Raw genomic sequence first — 23,713 nt, 5'->3', positions numbered from 1 at the left:
TTGATTCTCCTTTCTCTTGTTAAAACAATTTACAACTCATTGAGTCAGGACCTCAAAATGCCTTACCACAATGATTCTTTCCATTATATGTATTTATTTAACCTTATATTAGTTCCAATAGAAGACACTTTGGGTGTCTGTTATGAAGTATCTGTATGGGTGTAGCACTCAAATTACACCAGTCTGGGGCCTTCTCCGAGTTTATTACACAAAAAATAAATATTATTTTTGAAGATTGGAGATCAATGGATGATACTCAGGTTAATTGAAAAATCTACCAGGAGATACTGAGTCACTGAAAAAGGCAAATAAACCTGCTTCTCCTTTTTAACCCTACTTTCAAGAAAATAATATAAACATTGGATGAGGTTGTTATAACTAAACAGCCACACCCACTGCACTGAAACAAGCTTTTTTTCCTTGTGGTTGTATTAATGAATGTTGTAATACTACTTTTTCCCCATGTAACCAAGCAACCTATAGCTCATGAATCATTGCTGTTATTATTAGCTGTACTTTACAGAAGAGAAGGTGGCATAAAGGATACATAACTGTATCCCTTGAATCATATTGCCACCTTATGGTGTTTTTGATATATTGTGTTCTGTGTGGACATCTGCTTCAGCTTTCATTACTAAGGTAAACAACGCAGATGACGTCTTCCATGGTGTCTGATTTATAAGGTTGCCAACTCTGGCTTGGAAAATTCCTGGGGATTTGAGGGTGTTGCCTATGGAGGGACTTCAGTTTCCCTTGGATTCAATGGGATACCATAAACCCATCCTCCAAAGCTTCCATTTCCTCCAGGGAAACTGATCTCTGTAGTCTGGAGTGGTTGTAGTTATGAGAGAACTCCAGCCAACCCCCGGAGGTTGGTAAATCCACATTTTAATTACCTGCCATATCTATGACTTCAGTTTTTGTCTGCTTTGTTTTCCTAAGGGCAGTATGAAAAATGGTGATTGTTCTTATAATTAAATGTTCAGATGACCTGTTCATCCACCCATGGCCTATTCTAATACTGGAAAACAAGCAAATGGCCACACACAGAACAATTCTATTATTTGGCCTCTAGTCTGAACAGAAGAAAAAATGTAAGGGTTTATTTTTTTTAATGATGTTACTGTTTCTTCAAACAGCCAAAATGCCCAAAGAACTACAATTAAACCAAATAACTATTGTTGTTTTTACTAAGGGCATGGGATCTCTGTTAAAAGATGAATAATTTTTTAAAACAACGAAAAGATCTTCTTCTATGATCTGACAGCCAGAATTAGGAGTAATGAGGCCATCCAAAACATGATGACATTTTCAGTTCCCACCCAGGATTTTTGAAAACAATGACTTTTTACCTCATGCAATCCTCTGGGTGTGTTAATACACAAAGCACATAATGCACAAAGCTTACATATGGCAATCTATTATGGCTCAATAATTAAATGTTAACAGCCGAGACGGCTGTTGCAGAGAGTAGCAGTGTAGAAATCAAAAAAATAAAAATAAATAAATAAGTTACTTTAACTTGATTATGTCAAAATGTTTTGCTGCTTTAACAATAAAATCAGAGTCCAGTAGCATCTTTAAGATCAACAAAGAGAGGGTAGCAATAGAAGAGTATCTAATCATCATCAGCTCACATGTGGAGTCTCACAAGGAGCAGTCCTCTTTCCTTTTCTATTTAATATCTTCATGTGCCATTTTGCTCAGCTGGTGTGGAGATTTGGGCTGGGTTGCCATCAATATGCAGATGATACACAGCTCTTTCTCCTGATGGATGACTGCCCTGACTCTCCCCCAGTTGCCTGGAGACAGTGACGAAATGGTTCAAGCTGAGTTCTCTGAAGCTCAACAGAGGGGGCCCAGATTTGCATATGTGTCAATCTCATAGCCAATCAAAAGTTCCTTGCAGAGGCTATTCCTATAAAACATATGAAGTGCAAAGGGGTTCACAAGTATCTAAAGGATGTTTCTCTCATGACACTTTCTCACCAGAAAGCCTTGTGGGTACCAATGTATGCTGCTTATGAAAAAAAATCTGCACATACCTGTGGACTGGAGTTTCTGCAAAAATGTTTGCAAACTAGGGAGAGCAATTTTTCAGTGACTCGGAAGGGAGTTATTGTACATTATAAAGATTAAGGGTGAGGGCCTATTAAGGGTGAGGGCTTACAGCATTTCCAAATCTGACTGCTACATTTACAGATGTTGAGTTATAATTAAATCACAGCTGAGTACCTGCTATTACTATGATAATTTATCTGTTCTGATAGTACTGATGTTTTATGGGTGTATTTTATGGTGAGGAATAAAAGAGAAGGGGTGAAATTTTCTTCCTCACCCAACTTTTGTTCTGAAAATGTTTTGTGATAGAGCTTGCATTATAGTACTGTTCGTACAATGATCATCTAATGGAGCATGCACAGTTACATATTGCTTCAAATTCTTATTTGGCTGTCCCACATAACAGACTGTAATAATTTTGTTTAAAAACAATATTTAAAACGTCTAATAGAATGTTTATGTTGCAGTTCAACTGCATTAAGCAAGGTGTCCTATCTTGATAGCTGCTTATAATCAGGATGGAAAGAAAGCCAAGTATTATGCATCTTTGTTAATAGGTATTTGCATGCATGTGAGCCAGAGGAAATGTACACCTGCCAATCAGAATAGAAAAAACGCAACAGATCCCAGACCTGTGCAGATTAGATTTCTCCACAATGCAAAACATAAATGAGACAGGGGAAGTGATCTGCTTTCATAAAACAGGCTTTCCCCTGGTTGACAGTTAAGAGAGATATACATCAAAGTAAACTGTGAATTTAAAAGTAAAATTCCCAGTCATGCCTGGGGGTCCACTGGGTGATCTGTAGTCAGTCATATTCTCTTAGCGTAATCTACCTCGCATAGTTCTTGCTAGGATAAAATGGAAAGCACAATGTAAACTGCTTTGTGTCCCCATTGGAGCCCAAGTCTACAGCGACCAAGGGCCCCTGCTCCCCCCCCCTCAGAATTCAATCAATAAGCCACCCCCCTCAGAATCCCATCAACAAGCCCTGGACCTGTTTGTATTACGATTGTTTACTGTTATACTGTGTTGTGTTTGGTTGCAATTGTTGGTTATCGATGTACATGTTCTACAGACTGTTTTATGTATGGTTCTCTGTTATAATGTAAACCGCCCTGAGCCTCCAGGGAGGGCGGTATAGAAGTATGATAAATAAATAAATAAATAAATAAATAAATAAATAAATAAATAAATAAATAAATAAATAAATCTCCCTATAGCAATGCAGTCTGAAGCAGAATTACATTCTTATAAAACCATCAAAATGAATGGGCTTAGAAGGGTACAACTCTGCTGAGATACCAAACGGTTAGGCATGCAGTTTTAGGACCAACTTCAGATGGGCTGCTTCTGATTTTTTTTTAAAGGCCTTTTGCCTTCTTTATATTTAGTTCTACACAAGATTAAAACGCAGGAAAAATATGGTGCCTTAAAGAGCATTTATCGTTATTGTTTTTAATAACTAGAACACCTCACTTAGTCTCATACAAATAATATCCTTTAACTCAATATGGTTATTCCTAGAGATCCCCCGGTTTTACCCCTCATCTCCAGGCGACAGAAATCATTTCCTCTGGAGAAAGGGGCTGCTTTGGAGGGTGGACTCCATGGCATTATACTCAACCGAGGTTCTTCCCTGCCCCAAATCCCTCGCACTCCCAACTCCATCCCTAGCCCAGAGCTGGCAGCCCGAATAGTCCGTAGCCCCATTTCACTGCTCACAGAACGAGGAATACAGATGTTCTGCAACAATCATTCTTGGCGTAATATGCCCGGGGGTAGAAATCCTCCGTTCTTAAGCGTAAATAGTGGTGGAAATCCTCCATTTTAAAAACTTAAATTGTGGAGGAACTTAAGTTTTAAAAATGTACAATGTAAGACACGTCCTAAGAGGTGTTCCCGAGTCCTTCGGATAAAATTGGGCATCAAGAGAGCGCACACCCGCCCGCGGCTCCTTCTTCTATCGGCCTCCGCGCGACACGGGGGCGCTGGCGAGACGAAGCCTTGAGAGGCTCCGGAAAGAGAAGCGGGACGGGGAGGAGCCGGAATGGTGGGGGGAAGCGCCCGTGGGCCTGGTGCTGTGGGACCTGGGTGGGTCCATTAGGGGGAGCGAGCGAGCGAGCGAGCGGCCTCTCTTCCTCCGGGCTCACTCCGGGCCGGCCAGGCAGGGCGGAGTCGGGCGGGGCCCAGAAGGCGTTGGTTGCGGGGGGAGGCTTGGGCCGGAGGAAGGGCTCCCGGGAGGCCGCCGCCGCCGCCACTTCACCCGATGCGCAAGATGCTGCTGGCCGCGCTCTCCCGTCTGCTGCCTGCCTCCGCCGCCGCCGCCGCCCACAAGCCGGTGAGTGGGCAGAGCGGCGGGAAGGGCCGAGCGGCCTGGCGGTTCAGGGGTGGGAGCGCGGCGGGGCTGGCTGGCTCCGGGGGCGACCGCTCCGTGACCTTGAGCCAGGCGCCTCTCCTTGCAAGGTGGCTGCGCGGGTGGTGGTGGTGGTGGGGGGGGGGCTGAAAAGTAGAAATGGGGCGAAGAATTAGGAATAGAGGCGCGGATGGGGAGAGGCCGAGTGGATCAGGGGTCCCTCCTCGAGTCATTGGAACCCTGTTCCCCCCCCCCGCCCCCTTCCCTGACGCTGCTGGTGTTCTCACGCCAATGGCGGCGCTTCTTACCACCTTCAAGGGGGGACAGGATGCACATGGGGCAGAGGTCCATCAGTGGCTGGTAGTCACCTGGTATGGGGGGGGGAACTGTGTCTGGGGCAGCGATGCATTGTATTATTGGTGCTTGGGGGGCAACAGTGAGTGGCCGCCTGCAGTTCTGGCCCTGCTGGTGGGCCTCTTGAGGGCATCTAGTTTTGGTCCACTGTGTGACATATCGTGTTGGACTGGATGAGCCATTTCCCTGATCCAACATGGTTTTTCTTATGGGTTTAGTAGTTATTTTCTAATCCCTATTAAGTCTGCCGGGGTGGTGGTAAGAACAAGGGTCAGAATTGCATTCATCTTTTTTTGGATTCACACAGACCTAGATGGGAAGGAAAAGATATAAAGTTGAGGCCTTTTCCATTTGACTTCAGTGAGTTGCCTTTAACAATGCATGTCTCTTATTTTTGGGACACTGGTGCTCTCTGTTGAAAAGGTACTCTGTCCTTCTCCCCTTAAGGAAGTAGGTAGTAATGTTGGCATGTTGTGGGGTGGGTGTCTTACATCTCCTGGATAAGTTTGTTCCCTTGGTTATGGCTGCAGTGAGAAAACTCTAGGTTCATTCCTGCTGTATCCATGCATGGTAGAATATCAGATTGTCCTTATGCTATAGCCATTGTTCACAAGTGGATCTTCCTGCATGGATGCGACAGTCCAGTTGCTATAGCACAATATCCAGTGATGTGTGGATGCAGCCCTTGTACCTCATAGTACAGATGCAACCAAGTAGGCTTCCATTGAAGATGACTGAAAAGCATATGCAAATACACTTAGTTGCCATATGGAAATAGTTATGGGGTTGGACTTTGAAAGCAAAGCAGATGCTCTCTGGGGAGGTATTTGGATATTTGTAGTTTGGTGGGTCTTTCACCATGAAGATTCCATGCTGTAACTTGGCTTGCAACTCTCATTGGCCTCAGAGGAGCTTACTTGCTTCATCTCAACTGTATGACCGTTTATGCACTGGAGGTTTCATGCCGGGCTGCAGCCTGGAGTTTAAGTCGTGGCAGGTTGCCCCACCTCTTCTTGCACCCACATGGGGGAGCATTTGGCACGGTGCTCCTCATCTGACCCCAGTTTTTGCCCCTGCACGGGAGCTCGGGCAGTGAAGTTCTCAGTGCGTAAATGGTCTATGAGAGATTTAACCCACTCACAAATGAGAGGCTTTGACCCAGTAGCTATGGCCCCCAGTCTGCAATGATAGTATGGTTTGAAGGTCAATTCAGAGGGTGCCGTAAATTAGAAGTGACTTAACATGCACACACAATTGTGCTGGGTTGTGTGGCTAGTGCATTGATCTAAACTGGTATTTTTACTATAGCTGACATGGTATGTTATATGTTGGTATGCAAGATGTATTTGTTTCAGCAGGATTTAATATGAATACCGAAAGTTCATATATTTATGTGCGGAGGTTCTGATCCCAGGAATGGCATCTATGTGCATAATACTGCTGAGCCAGTGTGACATGAATATGTATAGAAGGGTGGCAAAACCAGTATCCTTGGCTGTAGGCGAAGGATGAGGCCAGTCTTCTGCCTTACTGACCACATTGACCCTATGTAATGTGCATGTCATTTTGACAGAGCTAGTGTCTTCAGGAATATGGGCATAGAGAATAAAAGATGGAGTAAGTTGTTTAGAAACTGGGTAAAATGGGGATTGGGAAAGGAAATAGATTCATAGGTAGCTTTACTAGACAGTTTTAAATTCCTGTGGAGGTGATACAACACAGGGCTTTGCTTGATTTGCAAGACTAACTGACCAGTAATCAGCTTCTGTCTTAACTGCTCCTGTTTCCTGTAATATTTTGGTTGCCCTGGTTTGTTTCCCTTCTGTATGCTTTGTCTTCTTCCGCGGTCACACACAAACACACACATACAGACACACACAGTAATGTACATATGGCATATAAATCAGAGGTTCTCACTCCATGGCTTATGGAGAACCAGATTTGCAATTACTAGCAACTAACTATATCCAACTAACTATATCCATGGTATGATGCCTGCCCCTCAGAGAGGCTTACAACTTGTCAGCGGAGAAATGGGTTGTTGTTTCAGGATAGGAGAAACCAACTACAAATCAAACAGGAAAGGGCTTTACCCACTTCCGGAAAGGGCTTTACCCACTTCAGGAAAGGGCTTTACCCACTCAGAGAGGCTTACAACTTGTCAGCGGAGAAATGGGTTGTTGTTTCAGGATAGGAGAAACCAACTGCAAATCAAACAGGAAAGGGCTTTACCCACTTCCTTGAAAAATGGGCCAAGTGCCACATTCAGAAATGATGCTCAGAAGAACTGTATGTGGCATGTCAAAGATCCACAGGTGGCTCCAGAGTCACTGAGTATCTATCATTAATGTGTGTGTGTGTGTGTGTGTGTGTGTGTGTGTGTGTGTGTGTGTGTGTGTATATATATATATATATATATATATATATATATATATATATATATATATATATATATATATATATATATATATATATATATATATATATATATTAAGCTAGTATTCACCATTTGAATGTGTGTGAATCTGGGAAGCGTTTTTGATTTAGCTTCATGCTTTTCTCCGTTTTGAGCAGAGTACATTCTTTACCATCTTTTTTGAAGTTGAGGATGACAAATTCTATAATTTTAAGGTCATGAAGGAGGCTTTCCACAGGAATCTCTCTGGCTGTGCAGTATGAGCTTGTGGGGGGGGGGTGCTTTACACACTTGCCTTTATTGGACACACATCCATATAGACCTTGACACAGACGTTGGAGTATCGGGCATTGCTCTCTGCTGTTTATAACTTGTTCTTGAAATTAGTATGAAGTGCTAAAAAATTAAAAATAAGATCAAAAGTTAAGTTTGCTTTCTTTCATAGATTAGAGCAGGGGTAGTCAACCTGTGGTCCTCCAGATGTCCATGGACTGCAATTCCCATGAGCCCCTGCCAGCGTTTGCTGGCAGGGGCTCATGGGAATTGTAGCCCATGAACATCTGGAGGACCACAGGTTGAATATCCCTGAATTAGAGTGTACTGCTGACTGGAAGTAAATAGGAGCTTGGCCTAGCTAATAAAACTTAGTGATTAAAATTAATGGATTTATAATTTATTCCTGGATCGATCTATGATAGTAGCTGACATCTTTTCTGTTTGTTCTTTCCTAATTCCCCTACTTTAGGGAGCTGTTAGTGAGGTAAGGTTTATATTGTTATTTAACTGTATGTTGTATCCTCTGTTTAACTCGCCATATAGAGTTTTGTATGCCATTCTGATCCATTTCATAATTCTATTTAGTTTATTAGGTTTGCACAGCCCTGCCTTTTAATCAGAAAGCTAAGCTATTATTTTGGTGCTTCCCCAAGTCGGAAGAATCAATCTCTAGTTTTCCCCACTCCATGAAGGTAGAAACCTTAAATACAACCGTAATTAGAAACCATGATCAGGTTTATAAAATACAAATTTAAATAAATGCCTATATATCTACTGAAAAGGATTTTAGAATGCATGATATGCTTCATCTAACAAGATTTTCTTATTGTAAGTTTTTTTTTGTGTATAGTCAAGTATAAAATGTAACATTCCCTACGTGCATGTTCTCTGAATGTACAAAACAGCATGTGGAATGAAAGAGATTAGTAATCAGTGTTTGCATTTGTAGAATACTGCAATTGGTGGGAGCTCTGGTGGAATATGATGTAGTTCCCTATAGTCTGTGCAGAATTCATAGAAAACGTAATCCATTCTGGTACCTTTACATCTGTATCTTAAATCTTCAGTTTTTCTCTGCCGTATGGTCAGTTTTGTATACGAAAGACCCTAACCTTAATAACCCAGAAATACACACAAACATTTTTGCTACACTAATCCATTAAAAGCATATTAAGAAGCGATCAGTGCTAATCCATGATATGAAGGCCATCTTTTGTACTTTTTCTTGTTTTCTTTACTGTGTTTGTCCCTTAACCCTTCACCATAAACCCTTTTGTATCTGCCTTCTTTTAACTATACCCTCTTGTCATCTGTTGGCCTCTCTTCTGCATTTACGATTGCCAGATTTTTTTTTAAGTTTATTTAAGGGCACAGAAGCAAAAGTCTTTGGAATGTAGAGGGATAAGTTTTTATGGAATTATGGTGACCGTGAATAAGGAAAAACCTCAGCAGGCACAACTAGGTTGAAAGCATTGGTTGTGGCATGGATCAGGAAGACAGTGCATGGTATTTGGGATAGTGGAGTAGAGAGGAAAGGTTAGCAGACAACTGACTGAGATAAAGTCCAGCTTGTTCAATTTCTGTCATATTCTTACATGATAGAGAGATAGAGAGATAGATAGATTCTTTTCATTTCATTTGTATACCACCCTCCCCTGAGGCTCAGGACGGTTCACATGGTACATAAGAAACAATACATTGAACTCGGTTTCTATGTCGAATAGAATACAACAATAGTAACAATAACAACAGGAGATAACAGTTTAAACAGGACAACAATCAAACAGGTTCATGGTTCAGTTCAGTACATGGATTCCTGGGAAGGAGGATCAGGGGCCCAGTGGGTGTTGCTGATTCTGGTAGACTACAACTAGACTGGGGGAAGAACTCCCTTTTGCAGGTCCAGTGGAACTGTTTTAGTTCTGTCAGGGCTCTGATCTCCTCTGGAGCTCATTCCACCAGTTGGGGGCCAGGATAGAAAGCTTGGCTCTGGTTGAGGTCAGTCGGGTTCTTTTGGGCCAGGGATCACTAGCTAGTTGGCGGTAACAGAGCACAAAGCTCTTTGAGGGGCATAGGCAGAAAGGCGATCCCTCAGGTACACTGGGCCCTGACCACATATGGCCTTGAACCCCTAGTCTGATATGGGATTCGACTGGTAACTACTGTAGTTGATGGAGGATGGGCTGGTTGTGGGAGCTCCCTGGAGTTGCTGTGAGGACCAGAGTTGCTGCGTTTTGGACCAGCTGTAATTTCTGGATCAAGGATAAGGGCAGGCCTGTGTAGAGCGAGTTGCAGAAGTCCAGTCTAGAGGTGACAGTTGCAAAGATCACTGTGGCTAGGTGTCCAGTGCAAAGCAGGTCACTAGTAGTTTGGCAAGGCAGTGGTAAAATGCCAGCCGTGCTACCCTCAGGACCTGAGCTTCCATTAAGAAGGAAGCATCTAGGATCATGCCCAGGTTCCTGGTGGAGTGTACAACTGAAACAATCCCACTAAAAAGAGTTATGTATGTAAATGTGAGTTATAATCTTTTCAGGTAAATATAGTATTTTTATCTGTATTGTATGATGAATTTTAATGGAATCTTTATGATGCATAAGCTGCTCTAGGAGTCAAGCTTGACTGAAAAGCAGAACTCACCAATTTACTTCTGAATCACCTATTTAGACTGCCTGCATAGCAGAAAGGTTATATACATTTAAATCATCGTAAGTTATTAGACATTGAAGTTGGCATGCTCTATCTTGATTCTTTTTGAAATTTTAAAAACCATCTACATTTCTTCCTACTCCCCTTTTTAATCAAAAGGCTGCCCGTTTGGTTGTCGCATCTCGTAACTATGCAGATTTTGCAAATGAGGCTTCCTTTGACATTAAGGTAAGCTGCTTAGTTGTTTTATTTTATGTAGTTAAATAATGGTATTATAAACAATTCTAAAAGAATGGTGTTAACCTGTTTGCTGCTTGCAAAATATTGTATTGCATACTCTCAAAGCCTTCTGCATATTAATCTGCTCAGCTTTAAAAGGCTTTTACCTTCAAATTTTCAAGTATTCTTAGAAATGCAGGGTAAATGGTCATCAAGTTTAATTTACTATTTATTGTAGTTGACTGATCCACTACTAAGACCCTCAGTATTTCTCAGCCCCAGTAGGTATATGAATTCAGCTTGTTCTTGGGTTAACTTTAACAGCTTATGTATCAAATTTAAATATTGTTAAAGATGGATTATTGTAGTATATTTTTTCTGTGCAGACACTAAGCCCTGCTTATACTAGATGCACAGCTTCTGTATGCAGGATAGTGCAGTAAAAGAACAACCTTACTGGATTGCATGAGAATTTTGTTGCACCTATTTTCCATAGCAGCCAGATGCAACCAGGAGACTCGCTATCCTGGCAATAGAAATGTTGGACCTTCCCCATTAATGTGTCTAGTCTTCTTTCTACAAGAGAATAAGCCAGTGGCCACTCTGTGTTTTGGTGCAGTAAATTGAACAAGCCAATCACATGTTGTGTGAAACATTACTTTTTTTGTTTGCCTTTGAAACTTAATTTTGTGATCCCAGTTTCTAGTGAGGAGGAACAAAATTTGCTTGCTTTGCATAGTGTTTGATTTGATAAGCCCCTGTCTCATGTTGCCCTTTAATCAACTTTTCCCCTAAACTAGAAAGTTTCAAAATGTAAAGCATTTTCTTGTAGGAAAGGTGATTCAGTGGTGCAAGTACTCCCTGCTCGTACCTTGTGGACACTGAACTTGGCTTATCAAATCCAGAAAGAAATCTGGTTTATCCAGCCTGTGAAAATGTTGCTAATTGCCATGGCAGGGTCAGGGTAGCAAATAATCAGATGGACATGCACTTTTTCATATGACAGCATGTCCTTTATAGGTACAGTGGTCAGAAGCCTAGGAATGCTGTGAAATAGGTAGAGAGATGCTACATTCTGATTTGCTTAAGGACTAGTTGCATCTAGTAGATATTAAACTTGAAGTGCTTGTAGTAGAGTAAAACTACATATTATGTGGGAGGTTGCTTTATTTATTATCCCAAGGTTGTTTTATTTTTAACTGACACTATGTGTGCAGAGGTATGTATTGAATGGGTGCTACAGTGGCCTGGAGCAGATTTGACCCTTCAGTCACTCCAATACCTTTTCCTCACTACAGATTCTCCTGCCCTAACCCAAGTTGCTTTTGGCTATAATATGTATATATTTTTTCTCCCTACCAGGCCAGGAGGAAATTTTATACAAAATTTCATTAAAGCAGTTCTAAATTATGATTTGAAACTTTAGTTTTATGTACTCAACTAGTATCAAAGCCCATTTTAAAAAGGGGCTTTGAAAGGGGCGGCAGTCAGGAGGGCGTGAGAGAGTGGCTGCGGCTCCCTTTGGCCTGCAAAGCGGGCTAAAGGGTGTGAAAAGCCCCCCCCAGCCGATGGCGCTGCCCCGGGAGGCTTGCTTTGGCCGGCAAGAGTGCTTCCCGAGCTAGAGGGAGTGGGAAGCCCCCCCCACACCAGTGGCGACAGGGCTTTGCAGCCCACAGAGACTGCAGACTCCCCCCCCCCCCAGCTCCCTCCCAGCAGGAGCGTACCTACGGGCTGCAAAGCCCTGTCACTGCCTCTCTCCTCGTGGACGACAATGGAGACCACAGCCATGAGGCTTCTAGCAGGCAAGGAGGGACGGTGGGAGCTGGAGGGGAAGGTAGACCTGGATGGACAGGGCTCTGAACAGTCTCCTCCCAGGATGCTGTTTCCCCAATATATAAGGGAGCAAAATAATGTTAAGGATTTTATGTAAATTATATTTCCATTGTAAGCTGCCTTGAGTACTGTGAGGAAGAAAGACAGCTAATTAATGCTTTAAATAAATAATTTCCACTTCCAGAAATGTGATCTCCATCGCTTGGAGGAGGGTCCACCTACTACAACCATTATGACTCGAGAGCAAGGTCTGCAGTACTATAAGACTATGCAGATTATTCGGCGTATGGAACTGAAAGCTGACCAGCTGTATAAACAGAAGATTATTCGTGGCTTTTGTCACTTGTATGATGGTCAGGTAGGTGACTGTAAAGATTTATGCTCAATATTTTATATTTTCATCATTCTATGAAATCTTTTAATAAGAAAACATCTTTACCAAGGATTGTAACCACACCTAGAGTCACCTAGTGAATCTTGTGCAGTCATTTGGAATATTTTGAAGTGTCGTTATGCCAGCAGTTACAATCCTGACAATTTATACCCATTTAAATAGAGATCAGTGAGACCTTTGTGTCAATTTAGCAGTAGTTTTTATTTATTAAACTTTGATGCAGTCACTCCTAGACCAAGTTCATAGGAACTTTCATAATTATGCTTTTTATTGAGCATAACACACCCTGCTTAAAGATAGATTCCATCTGAGCATAAATGCTTCATGTTCCTTACAGGAGGCTTAACATGTTACCAGAGCCACATTAACACATTAATAAAGCTTCTTCTTTAGTGTTTTAATGTCGACAGTAGTAAAGAAAGGAACAGGGAATTAAAATTTCATGAAGTTAAATTGATAGTTATGAAGTTTCAATTAAGGAAAGCTGTAAATGGTATCTAAATTTTGATCATGGTTACAGTTCTTATTTGTAGAACAGCCTCCTCATTTGTTTTGAGTACAAATGCCTATAATAAAGATGAAAACCTTGTAATCTGGAGTCCATAAAATATAAGAAATAATTAGGAGAAAACCCAATTATTTCCAGGAAATGTTAGCATTTATATTTCAGCCAGTGGGGTAGTGGATCTCATACAGATTGTTCATTGCTAGTTCTTACTTAACATTTGGCGTCACATGATACACAACAATTACAGTCTTCCCTAAGAAAAATGCTTTTTTTTCCTTTTGTGATTAATTCTTCAGTGAACTATTTGTTCAATGTTTATCTAATGTTTTGTGTTTCATGGGTAAAAACATGGCACTGTATGCTATTTTCCTTTAATTTCCTTTATCACAGGAAGCCTGCTGTGTAGGACTTGAGTCTGCCATAAATAGAACAGATCATTTGATCACCGCCTACCGCGTTCATGGCTTTACCTACACACGTGGTGTGACAGTTCGTGAAATCCTTGCTGAGCTTACAGGTAGGTGTTCAGTAATAAATAGACCCAGGAAACTAAAGTTCAAATCTGGAAACCACCAAACTTTCCTAGGAAGGTGTTGCAGAACTTTTATGGCCTGTCTTGCAAGATATGTATGTACAGCACTTGATAGTTTTATACTTGAATTACTGTGTCACTGTGAAGCTACAACACTGGCCATGTTTTATGTTCGTGTCCTTATGTACCATGTGTAATATGGTAACCTGAAGGCCAGGTGAATGTACTTTATGTGGGCCTTCACCTTGGAAACCTCAGCTGATGTATAGCTGGGACATGGAATGTTGCTGTCTGGTTGCCATTGAGAACTAGGTGGAATATGCATCATGTTCTACATTGGCAGCTGATTCCCAGATACAAAGAGTGCCCATTATTACTCGAAAAGTACTTTGTGGTACAGAATCCACCTATCTAAAGTGCCACCTTTTCTGCTGTGGCATTTTGCATTTGTCTCCTGAAGATGTCATCCTGCAAATGGGAAAGATAATCAGCCACCTGCACCCAAGAGTTCTCTGTTGCAGCTCCCACTTTGTGGGATGGCTATTCAGAGACAGTCTGGAAAGGCTCCAACCCTTGTATTGTTCCACAGAATATATGCAATTGAATTGTTCTGGAGAGCATTTTCATAAAGGGAATGCTGTTGTCATTTATTGTGCTGTTGTATGTATTTTCTTGGCTGTACTTCATTTTCTTATATTTTTAAGAGCTAGTTCACAAGGGAAGCGCTAGTTCACAAGGGAAGTGCAAGTAGGTCTTGTGGTCACCAAATTAGATTGAAATATCACTTTCTTTGAAAATTATTTTAGGACGCAAAGGTGGATGTGCTAAAGGCAAAGGCGGCTCCATGCACATGTATGCCAAAAACTTCTATGGTGGTAATGGAATTGTTGGTGCCCAGGTAAGGTACACAAAGATAAATATAGTATGTTGAGTGGGGAGGGAAGGTTAGGTCTCAGCCAGAACAGAATCTGTGCATGTAACCAGTTATTTCAGGTGGCTTAAGCATGCCAAATTTGGGCTGAGTGGCTAAGTATGGCTCTACTCGGTTAATGTTTGTGGCAGCCAATTCTTTCCATTAATTCTGCTTACAGTTTTACTGTAATATAATAAAGTTTATAATGTACTCTTAATAATCTGTAAGGACCTCTGAAAAAGCAAACGTCAAATGTTACATACTTAAAAATAGTAAATAATTTACTTTTTATTTCGTTATTGTTAGTAACAGGCATTGGTCTGCATTAATTTTAATAAACTTTTGTTTGATGAGATCTGAGTCTTGAAATCCATTTCAGGTTCCTTTGGGAGCTGGTGTTGCCTTGGCATGCAAATACTTTGGCAAAGATGAAATCTGCCTTACCTTATATGGAGATGGTGCTGCCAATCAGGTAAATGTTCAGTTAGAGATGACATTTAACCAGAGCCCCATAATTTGGAAATAAAAAAGTTACTGTTCATACTACACTTTAGGTCTGCTTGTGAGCAGGCTGAAAGGATGGTTCAGGCTTCAGTCCCTGGGAAAAGACCCTTAAAAATATGTACTGCCAGTCAGACTAGATGATAAAACTGCATGGCCATGCAAGCCCCACATGGAGAAGTGGTGTACCTTGCCACACCAGTTACCGGGGGGGGGGGGGCAAACACAGTAAGAAGATGCCATGCTTGTAGGCTCTGCAAAACCAAAAAGGGGACAGAAACCCAAGCTGAACAAAGTCAGGAACTCAAAGGTTGAGCTGCAAAAAATGTTAATATTAAACAATTATTACAAATATTTATTAAAGTGCACCAATATTAAAGCGCCCTCAAAGACCTAGCCCCTGCCGGGTTCTCTGTCCTCCACCAGTCTCAGACAGCAGGGCGGGGAGGAGTGGTAATTACCTTAAAGGCCATATGTGGTCAGGCCCCAGTGTACCTGAGGGACCACCTCCCTGCCTATGCTCATTGAAAGAGCTCTACGCTCTGCCACCACCAACCGGCTAATGATCCTTGTCCCTAAAGATGCCCACCTGGCCTCGACCCAGGGCCAAATCATTCTCTATCCTTGCCCCCACCTGGTGGAATAAGCTCCCAGAGGAGATCAGGGCCCTACCGGAGCTAAAACAGTCCTGCAGGGCCTGCAAAAAAGGAGCTCTTCCGCCAGGCATTTGGTTGAGACCAGGCATAACCAACAACGTCTAAAGGGCCCCTGCTCCCTCCCTCCCAGAATTCCCATCAGTGCGCTCTGGACCTGTTTGCATTGTTACAATTATCAGTTTTTAGTATTATTTATATGTTATGATTATTTCATGTATTGTTTATGCGTTTTTATGTAAATTGCCCCGAACCTCCGGGGAGGGTGGTATATAAATATATAATAAATAAAATATTAAAAACAAAGTAAAAACAATACATATCTAACTGCACATGAAGAACAGACCAAATGCATTTTGACCCACAGAGGTCTTCCTCAGTGGCCAATGTATAATGTACAATGATCTCTTGTCCAAAACTCTAGTTTTGCTAGGTGGCCAAGAGAAATCCTGGAAAAATGAATGTTAAGGACATGTTAGAATGAGCATCTTTAAACCGCCCGTGGCGCTGCGGGCGCCACGGACGAAATAAATGGTTAAGGGGTTCTAAGGTGGGATTTGTCCGTGATGAGGAAGGGTCCGGATTGGACCCTTCCCCGGGACAGACATTCGGAGGGACCCATCGGCAGGCGCGCAGCGCCTGCCAATGGGTCCCTCCGATTCCCAGCCCCAGCAACTGCGAGCCGCGCGCAGCTGCTCCCTTTCCCGCCGGGCTGACGCGCAGAGGCGGGCGGGGAGGCGCTGTCGGTGGCGTTGAAGTCGCAGGCGCGCCGGGTGGCGCAAAGGCGGGCGGAGGCGCTGGCGGCCAAGCGGCGGAGCTCCGAGCCCAGCACCGCCGAGCCCAGTGGGGGCCGCCCCACGCCGCGCGTTGCGCGCCAGACCCACCTGCTGCGCCTGCAGCGCCCGCAGACGCCAGCACAGGCCCCGCGCCCGGCCCCACAGCGCCACCCGATGCGCCCGCGCCGCCGCCGCCCCGCCCGACTCCGGCACCGCCGCCGCCATCCCAGCCCGCGCCCGCCGCCACGGCCTCCCTCACGGCGCACGGGCAGGCGGACGCCCAGCCCACGGGCCTCCCTCAGCCCCGTGCATGCATGCCGCCGCCCAAGGGAGCCCCCGGCAGTCACGCAGAGCGCGGCTGCCGGGGACTCCCTGCCCACCAAATGACCGCCGCCCGGGGGAGACACCCCATCCCTACTCCTTTCCCACCTGGGGTCCCTTCCCGATGGCCATTCCCCACCGCCACTTCCCTGCACCCACACACAAACACACACACACACACAGCCTCACCACCCAAACCCCCATAGCCGCCCCCTTGCCCCGCCGCCACTTCCCAGCGAACACAGACACACACACACACACACACACACACACACACAGCCACCCACCGACCGCGCTCTGCCACACCTTTCCCCACCAAACACATCCACGCACACACTCCTCTCTACCCCTTCTTCCCTCGCCACCTCCCCCTCCCCATTCGCCCCCCGCGATTCCTCCCCACGATTCCCCCCCAACCTTCACACACACACTGGCCCCTGCCCTTTCACCTACCTCTCTGTCTGCCTTCCTTTCTTCCTTCTTACTTCCTGACTTCCTCTCCCCCACTCCACACATCCAAGCACACACTCCTCTCTACCCCCTCTTTTCTCCCCACCTCCCCCTCCCGATTCGCCCCCCCATTCTCCCCCAACCTACGCCCCCCTGTCCCCTCCCCTTTCACCCACCTCTCTTCCTTCCTTCCTTCCTTCTTACTTCCTGACTTCCTCCATTTCTCCATCTCCTTCCTGTCTCTCTGTCTTTCCGTCTTACTTGCTTCCTGTCTCTCTCCTTTACTTCCTTTCTTTCTCCCTTCTACCCATCCCTTCAACCACCCCTTGCCCTTTTTTCTCCCTCCCCTTCTTCCTTTCCTCTCCTTCCTTCCTTCCTTCCTTCCTTCCTTCCTTCCTTCCTTCCTTCCTTCCTTCCTTCCTTCCTTCCTTCCTTCCTTCCTTCCTTCCTTCCTTCCTTCCCCACAGTCTGTTCTCCCCCCCTCTGCTAGGGCCCGCTATATTTCTTCGACAGCGGGCTTATTTTCTAGTATATTTTAAAAGGAGGTGTAGTTTATTGTATATGTGTGATGTTCATAAACATGATGGTGACTTACTGTTTGGTGTAGCCTCAACCAATGTTTCTAAACTGTTTCTTTTTGGAGCCCACCTTCTAAGATATATATTGTTTGAGACCACCACTCTGAAAAGAAAATGGAGATAAAAATCTACAGTTGAAAAGTTAAAGAGTAAAAGTGCCCATATTTATTTTTAGACAAGAGAGCGTTGTACATTATATATTGACCACTGAGGAAGACCCCTGTGGGTCGAAATGCGTTTGGTCTGTTCTTCAAGTGCAGTTAGATAGGCTTGTAGACTTTCCAGAGTCATCTGGGGGGGGGGGGGCACTGTGGAAAATGAGATGCTGGATTTAGATGGACCTTTGGTGTGACTCTAGTCCCCTATTACTGGAGTAGATGGATCACTGGTCTACTCAGCAAGGTTGTTCTTATGTTCACATGTATAAAACAGACTGCTTGCTTTGGAATCCTAAGCTATATCTTTTAAAACATTTTTGCATTACATTTGGTCATTACTTTTCATGAAAGCTTTGAAAAAAGAGGGCTGAGAGTTATTATGAGCATATAAATTAGGCTCTGGGTTTCTCCTCCCCTCCCCTGCCCAAGAATGAATGAAATAAATTGTAGCATTGCATGGTGTCCACACACCTCCAGTTGCATTAGTTTTCATTCAGTTTCCATGGGGCTGGTCTGATCTTTTAAATCCCGTTGTGTTAGAATGAGTGTACTTCATGGGTTACCTCCATCCTATGTACCTGACAATGCCTTAAGATCTGCTTCTTACACCCTGTGCGGCATAACTGCATTAGCTGAGCTGAGACTGGCTGAAATGCTGAATGGAAGGCTTTTCAGCTGTTCTCTCAGATTGTGAAAGACAGTAGTTCAGGCCTTTCAGATACTGAGATTTCCTTATTCCAGAAGACTCTTATTGATTCTGGGCCCTGCCACATTATTTGAGATTGTCTTGATTGTGCTGCTAGGTATTTTTATCCTTCTCTCCACAAAGACTCAAGGCAGAATAAAATAAGACTGTAAATAAAAATACACAGAAAAACATACTGAAGGTAATCAAAAGTATCTTTTGACTATTTTTAATTGTTGAACTTGTTTATCTAGATTGTTCTTTACTGGTTCCACAGTATTACTAAGTTGTTTTTTTACTAATGTTTAATAGCGGTTTTGTTAGCATTTTCAATCTCTGCCGGCTGTTCTCGTATGCTATATTGTTTTAGTGTAATGAAACTAAGCCTTGAGAATTATCTGTAATAGCGTTGTCCTGAGCAGAGTAATAACCTCCTAAATCTGTTGAAGTCCCATGGGCTTAGCAGGGTGTAACTCTACTTTGAGTTCTTTCCCTGAAATCAGTTAGGCTGTGTTTGCTAAGTGTGTGTGTATATACCCAATATGGGTCAGATAATGAGGTGAGGAAAATGAAAAAAGAATTTTAAAATACACCAAATCTTGTCTTCTTCCAGGGTCAGATATTTGAAACATTTAACATGGCAGCCTTGTGGAAGCTGCCGTGTATTTTTATCTGTGAGAACAACCGATATGGAATGGGTACATCAGTAGAAAGAGCTGCAGCCAGCACAGACTACTATAAAAGAGGAGACTTCATTCCAGGACTTAGAGTAAGAAGAATCTTACTGTTCTTTATTGGAGTGACTGTTCTCTACTATTCTCTATTGGAATGACTGTTAACTGAGTCTGCATTATTCAATTTCTGTCTTAATAGTAATCTTGTTTATTTTTTCAACAGGTTGATGGCATGGATGTTCTTGCTGTAAGGGAAGCAACGAAATTTGCTGCTGATCATTGCAGATCAGGGAAAGTACGTTTAGGCTAATTGCTCATTTACAGTGTTCACACAGTTTCTCTTGTCGAAATGTAGCTTGGATATAGTTTGAGTTAAATAATTATTGCATTTCCAACATAAACATCTAGCCAAAGGTACAAGGGTAAGGTGATGCTCTAGAGTTACTGTTCTAGTTTCCTGCTCTAGAGTTACTCTATATCCAGTTTCCAGTATGTGTTATTCCTTCAGCCAAGAGGTAGAACAGGGGTAGTCAAACTGCGGCCCTCCAGATGTCCATGGACTACAATTCCCAGAAGCCCCTGCCAGCATTCGCTGGCAGGGGCTCCTGGGAATTGTAGTCCATGGACATCTGGAGGGCCGCAGTTTGACTACCCCTGAGGTAGAAGCTTGATTCTTTAACACAGGGATGGGATCCATGGGGACTCCAGAGGCGATCCACGGCTTTTCCCCTCCTACCTTAATGGATTGAACCACAAACTAGGGAACCAGCCACTTCCATTGCTGTCCCCCCCCCACGTGAGTTCTCTCATGGTTTCTGCACCCAGGAGGGGGTGGAGCCTTCACACCTGCTCCTTAAACCACTTGCCTGCCTCTCCCCTCAGTCCACTTCCAGGGCTCCATGAAGCCTGAAAAATTCTTTCAGGAGCTCCTCCATCATCAAAAGTTTGAAAAGGACAGAATGTGGTGGAAATGGTGATCTAAAACTCGTGGGCAAGCAGGCCCTTATTAGTATAGTAGTCTAACTAATAATTTTGTAATATGTCCTAAAGGGCCGATATAAAATTAACTAGTTTTGATTAGATGGCATTATATTTAATAAAAAATATTATCTCACAGTGTCATTGTTTTCACAGCTATTAAAGAAATTAACTTTTCTTTAGGGTCCTATTGTGATGGAGCTACAGACATATCGTTATCATGGACATAGTATGAGTGATCCTGGCATCAGGTACAGCAGTCTGGTTTTGTAGAAGAAAACTTCTTTGTTTCTACTTGTGCAGTTGAATTCAAAATTCAAAGAGTTGAATTTTCTGATAGGCCTTTAGCTTTCTATGGAAATCTTTTTCTGAGACCAGACTTTGAATTATTTTCCTTATATCTTAAGAGCCTACAAATAAGATGTATAAGGATCAGTTTTACTGGAAACACAGTGGTATTCAATAGTAAAAAGGATTTTATTATACGGAATAGCTTACCACATGCAGAGAGCCAGCACATTCATGTATTTTAGGCTTACTAGTCACTTGAAGTAATTTAATTAAATTTCTTAAGGGTAGAAATTAACAAGTAACAAGCATCTACAAACAGCAGCAAACAAAGGTTTGTGTGCTAAAGCATTGTGACATCCAATAAAATTGAATTAAATACCCCCTTAAGATATGTGCACATAGAAGATGTTCACCACATGAGTCACTCTCCTAGCTATCCCTGCTTCCAGAAATGTTTGCTTGTTTCTGCATCAAGCGCGATGGAATGAAATTCATCTCGGTGCAGGGTGATGGATGGCCTTACATTTGAATTCTGGGGAAACATTTGTTTCAATTATCTGGTTTGGGAAATGACTCTTCTAGTTTGTGACTTTTTAGTAGCCAGAAGGGTACATGGCATATATTTGTTATTCTTCAGTGGACAAATGGGTACAGAAGGCCTGAAAGCTACTTATGAAATATATTATTCAGGCATGGTTGTTGATAGTCCTATATAAACTAGTGGTCCATTCTAAAACAGGCTGCCCATCAGAGCCCTGTAGTATTGAGAAGAAGAAGAGGAGTTGGTTCTTATATGCCGTGTTTCTCTACCCGAAGGAGGCTCAAAGTGGCTTACAGTCGCCTCTTCCCCCCCCCCCCCCAACAGACACCCTGCTAGGTAGGTGAGGCTGAGAGAACTTCTGACTGGACTATTTGGTCGGAACAGCTTGATCAGTGCCGTGGCGAGCCCAAGGCCACCCAGCTGACTGCATGTGGGGGAGTGCAGAATAGAACTGGCTTGCCAGATTAGAAGTCCACACTCCTAACCACTACAGCAAATTGGCTGCATGGCCGCCTCTTTTGGGCAGTCCAGTTTAAAGGAGCTGCTGAAAAGATGCTCAGCTGGTTTTCCCCTCCCCCCTGGTGGGTTTTTTTTTTTTTTGCTTATTAGACTCAAAACAATTTGGGATTTCCAAACAATCCTGGATCTGAATACTCTACCAATATTGGGATCCAGGGGTTTTTTTTTTGAGAATGCCATTTTTTTGATGTGGTGGTGGGGTGTCCAGTAAATGGAAAAATACCAGGCTGGGGGGAATTGCACACCCCTGACATAAACCAGGAATGATCAGATGTGAAAAGTGTTAGTGTGCTGATTTGTGTTAGACTGGGGTGATCTTGGTTCGAATCACTTTTCATGTGTGGTACCGTGTAATTATGGCACTCTCTCTCTTTTGGTCTAATCTCTCCAAAGGATTATTGTAAGGATTAAGAATTGTGCTTGCACCTTTTGTGTTCTAAGGAAGCGCAACAGCTAGGTCGTTCATCTTTGAGCACCGGTCCTTTTGTGAAGTAGCTCTTTCAAACAATTCTGCTACAGTCTGCTACAGTATTTGTCATTTGCTTCTGTTTTTTTACAGTTACCGTACAAGAGAAGAGATCCAGGAAGTGAGAAGCAAAAGTGATCCCATTACTCTCCTGAAGGACAGAATGGTGAACAACAACTTAGCTAGTGTGGAAGAATTAAAGGTAATATGACTTAATTCCAAATTCCATGGTAACAACTAATATACATATACAATACTTACTCATATCCAAATTTTATACGCCTTGTTCACTACCCTGAGATGGCAGTATCTAAATTAAATTATAAATAAATAGTCATTTCCATGGATATGTTATCAAAAACGGGGAGAGGGTCTTTTGCATACAGTTAGATTTGTACTCTGATTTGCTTCTGTTTCATTACATTGGAAACAGCTTGTAGATAATCTTGTTTCAGAAATGTACAGACGTGTGCAGTAGTGCAGTGTTCCCCAACCTTTTTATCACCGGGGACCAGTCAATGCTTGAAAGTCAATGCCCGGGGGGGAGGGTAGTGTTTTGCTGAGGGACATCGCCGCTGCCTGAGCTCCTGCTCCACTTGCTTCCCTGCTGGCGCCCCTGACTTCCCGCCACCCGCTGGGGGCTGCTGACAGCAGCAGCTGCACAGTGCCATGCCGAGGGGGGAGCCCCAGCCATGGCAGCCGCCGGAGAGCACCAAGGGTGAGCTGGCGGCAAGGCCTCTGAGGAGGAGCCGCGGACTGGTACCGACTGATCTATGGACCGGTCCCGGTCCCCGGACTGGGGGTTGGGGACCACTGCAGTAGTGGATGGTTGGTCATAATCAGATTTAAAAAGAGAGGGCAAACTATTCTTCTGTTGATTTAGACTCATTGCTTATATGAGGTGAGAATTTCATTTCAGAAAGGACAAAAACCCTTCTGAAGGACATTTACTAACTTCTGAAATCTATGTGCAGTGGATTTAAAGTTTCCATATCTGCTTGATAGAACCTAGATACTTCAGTTAAGCATTAAGTATTTTATGGATAGAGAGCTTGTTGTGCTTTTGTTGACATTTTCTCTTCTCTCATGTAGGAGATTGATGTGGAAGTAAGGAAGCACATTGAAGACGCAGCACAGTTTGCCACAACTGATCCAGAACCATCCCTGGAAGAACTAGGCAATTGCATTTACAGTAATGAGCCACCCTTTGAGGTGCGTGGCCCAAATCAGTGGACTCGGTACAAATCTGTTGGTTAATATTAAAGTTATAACTCCAGCACCAAGTTAAAAGGTGGCAGTTGTACTGGGACTTAAATCTTGCATCTGTTCTGTGGAATACGAACCACATTATTGCTCAGAATTGGATTTCGCAGCAAAATAAGTAGTGCATTGAGGGGAGAAGATGACTTGCATGGAGTCTTGAGAGACTGAGCTGCTCAACAAAAGAACTGTATCAAGCTGTGTTTATTAATGTGTAATACAAGCTTAGTCATGGTATGTATTGCTCTATTTATCAAAAGGGGAAAAATCTTTATGTAAAAGAAACTAACCAATATATTAAAGCCTCCTGAACAGATATTTTTGGTGTGCTTTCTGACCCTCCTCAAAGTGAG

The 23,713-nt window shown here is 43.2% G+C and overlaps 1 protein-coding gene across 2 annotated transcripts; it reads left to right on the top strand.

The window, feature by feature from the left end:
- The first annotated feature begins 4,100 nt into the window (after positions 1–4,100).
- PDHA1 (pyruvate dehydrogenase E1 subunit alpha 1) lies at positions 4,101–23,676 on the top strand. Of its 2 annotated transcripts, XM_077343108.1 has the most exons (12): positions 4,101–4,403; positions 7,934–7,948; positions 10,270–10,338; positions 12,347–12,520; positions 13,455–13,581; positions 14,403–14,494; positions 14,889–14,981; positions 19,245–19,400; positions 19,529–19,600; positions 20,467–20,534; positions 22,194–22,302; positions 23,193–23,676. In XM_077343108.1, exons 1-12 carry the CDS (start codon positions 4,332–4,334, stop codon positions 23,355–23,357), a joined length of 1,212 nt encoding a protein of 403 aa, XP_077199223.1. In that variant the 5' UTR covers positions 4,101–4,331; the 3' UTR covers positions 23,358–23,676. The 2 variants fall into 2 exon arrangements, with proteins under 2 accessions (XP_077199223.1, XP_077199224.1); XM_077343109.1 differs by lacking the exon at positions 7,934–7,948 and having other exon boundaries at positions 4,102–4,403.
- The last annotated feature ends 37 nt before the right edge of the window (positions 23,677–23,713 follow it).

The sequence above is a fragment of the Paroedura picta genome, chromosome 6 (assembly GCF_049243985.1).
Source record: "Paroedura picta isolate Pp20150507F chromosome 6, Ppicta_v3.0, whole genome shotgun sequence".
NCBI classification, from domain to species: Eukaryota; Metazoa; Chordata; class Lepidosauria; order Squamata; family Gekkonidae; genus Paroedura; species Paroedura picta.
The sequence above is the reverse complement of the archived record's forward strand: the minus strand, read 5'-3'. Positions and strand labels throughout refer to the sequence as shown.